The sequence below is a fragment of the Paramisgurnus dabryanus genome, chromosome 2 (genome assembly GCF_030506205.2).
Source record: "Paramisgurnus dabryanus chromosome 2, PD_genome_1.1, whole genome shotgun sequence".
NCBI classification, from domain to species: domain Eukaryota; kingdom Metazoa; phylum Chordata; class Actinopteri; order Cypriniformes; family Cobitidae; genus Paramisgurnus; species Paramisgurnus dabryanus.
This window is the reverse complement of record NC_133338.1, coordinates 57,542,695-57,545,242: the sequence shown is the minus strand read 5'-3', so window position 1 is coordinate 57,545,242 and position 2,548 is coordinate 57,542,695. Positions and strand designations below refer to the sequence as shown.

The following is a 2,548-nucleotide window of genomic DNA, read 5'->3' as shown; positions in this document are numbered from 1 at the left end:
AACCAGAATTGCCAGCTTTGTCTTTTAATGTAGAAACAAAGAGGCAATGGTTTATAAACCTAGAAACCTCTTATGGACGTGTAGACCGGTCACAGGGGTTGTTGGATTTATAAACGCATTTTAAAAATATTTATTGAAAGCTGCTACTTCACATATTATTCGCAACATTATAATAATATGCTATAATAGTGTTAGCAATGTCCGCCATGGATGTTGTTTATCTTATCGTTCTTGCCTACTTCAATGCAGAATTATGACATTTGTAGCGTATCAATGACGTACGGGTCGGATCCATGTGGCCTGGCTGTCAGACGAAGGTCGTATTTCAAAAGATCGGATACGTATCGGATTCAGGACCACATACCCAAGTGGCCTGGGTCACATTTGAAAAGATCGGATCTGTGTCGTTCAGACTGTCATGAAAAGATCAGATACAGGTCTCATAGGGGCAAAAAAAATCTGAATTGGGTCGTTTCAGACTGCAGTATGAACGTAGCCTTAGTTTTTTTTTTTTTTTTGCAACTTTAGTTTGCCCAGTTACGTTTTTTATCCACTGATAAATAAAAAGGAACGACCGATTTTTCAAAATGTAGTAGAGTAAAAAGTAAGATATTTGACTTTAAAATGTAGTTAAGTAAAAGTAAAAGTCTCCCAAAATAAAAGTACTTGAGAAAAGTACAGATACGCGAAAAAACTACTTAAGTACAGTAACGAATTACATTTACTTCGTTACTGTCCACCACTGCTAGATGCACAAATCGTCCTTCCACACTTGGAAACAGACGCATTGGATGTACTGCTGGTTTGACATTTCTTTTCATAAATATGTCACATTCTGACAAAATTGGCTAATCTTGTTTTGTATATTGATAAACCAGAAACCCTGTTGTCTCAAAATCATATCTATCATCTCCCCCCTCGCGCAGTGTTCACTATCATGCTTACTATTTTCTCCATTGTAGGTGGTTTTACTAATTGTTGTTGCTCTGTTCTCCACAAACCTTTAACATTAACTCTTTCACCGCCATTGACGAGATATCTCGTCAATTAAGAGAAAACGCCAATGACGAGATTTTCCGTCTTCCTGCAATACCGCTATTATCAACCAGGCAACTTATACAACCCGGAAGTAGCACCTCAGGTGAAAGAGAAAGAACTCTGTGTATGTTTTAAAGATTGCTCTGCATCTGATCTAGGGCTGGGTTTCGATTCAAATTTCAAGAATCGATTCGATTCCGATTCTCAAGATCTTGAATCGATTATCACTATTCGATTCGATTCGATCCGATCTGATCCGATCTTCGGGATTTAAATAAGTGTTTTTGAAAAAGAGGTAAATCAGCAGCAGTAGAACGATTATTTAGACGTGAACCTGATGTATTATTAAAAATGACATTAAGAATTTTACAAAAAGCTCCAACAGTTCAGATGCAAATGCACCTTTATTTTTCATTTTAATGATCAACATTTAGAACACATTTGTTCTAAGCCAGTGCAAATGTAAACAGATTGTTGGATACTGGCTTCACAGTAAACAGATAGCATTACACAGAATGTAAAAATGCAAATAAAACTTGAACTTACAAAAACCTTTAGAAAACACAAGTGTGTCACAGTTTTTTGTAAAACCTTCAGGTACTCCAGGTATAAGACATTAAATTGCCTTTAAAGTGTATTTGTGTAAACTGGTCATTTTAAACTAAAATAGTAGATAAAAATAAATAAAAACTGGAAAGGCCTTGCCTATTAAAGTGCAAATACAAATAAACTGGAAATTAAACTTGTCTTTTAACCCAGAGTGTGAACTGCCATCACTCAGGAATGGAAAGATTCTTCTGCAGGAACAGTAGCTCATTGACATGCCCAGGTGTAAGGCAACTTCTTTTGGCAGTAATGATATCACCTGCAGTTGAAAAAACCCTCTCAGATGTGACGCTGGTTCCTGGGACACAGAGATATCGCTTTGCCATGCAAGCCAAAAGAGGATACTCCTTTTCATTCTCCCGCCACCAGATGAGAGGATTGTCCTGCAGTCCCGCAGGTCTCCTTGCCCTGTACCTTTTGATCTCATCTTCTGCCTCTGCCGCTTTAGTTTTCTGTGGTCCTACTACCTGTTGTGGTCTGTAGGCTTCCCCAAGGAGAGACTCCAAAGCACTGGATTGCTTGAATTGCTTGGGTGCCAGAGGTTGGGGTTCCACCTCTTCATTCACTTCATCAACTTCATCAGCAGCATCATCTTGCTGTGTAAGAAGAGAGAGAATTTTGTATTTTTTGGAGGTGTGTGTGAGTGAAAGAGAGAGTGGACTTTTTTCACTGAGTTTCTTTTTTAAATGATTACTTACATTATATGCATCTTCCTCCATCCCACACACTGCTTCAGTCTGGAGTTTGGAGAAGGTCCTGTCTCGCTCCTCCTCATTCAGAAATGGCAGAGCTTTGAAACGTGGATCAATAGCTGAAGCTACGTACAGCATGTCTTTCTGGTTTACATACCTGGAATTTAAATTTCACACATTTTGATCAATTTATCCCCCCTGAGAAGGACAGT

At 38.4% G+C, this 2,548-nt stretch overlaps 1 protein-coding gene across 1 annotated transcript; it reads right to left on the bottom strand.

The window, feature by feature from the left end:
* Positions 1-1,423: 1,423 nt before the first annotated feature.
* Positions 1,424-2,548, bottom strand: LOC135745838 (E3 SUMO-protein ligase ZBED1-like). Its single transcript, XM_073813670.1, has 2 exons — positions 2,343-2,548; positions 1,424-2,240 (listed from the first exon to the last, which is right to left on the bottom strand). The coding sequence occupies exons 1-2, from the start codon at positions 2,472-2,474 to the stop codon at positions 1,812-1,814; spliced, it is 561 nt and encodes a 186-aa protein (XP_073669771.1). The 5' UTR covers positions 2,475-2,548; the 3' UTR covers positions 1,424-1,811.

Bases quoted from the DNA above. Each gene is read 5' to 3' on its own strand.
- LOC135745838 (XM_073813670.1), bottom strand. From the start codon at position 2,474: ATGCTGTACGTAGCTTCAGCTATTGATCCACGTTTCAAAGCTCTGCCA. The intron at 2,241-2,342 runs GTAAGTAATCAT...CTTCTTACACAG, and splicing joins TGGAGGAAGATGCATATAAT to CAAGATGATGCTGCTGATGA.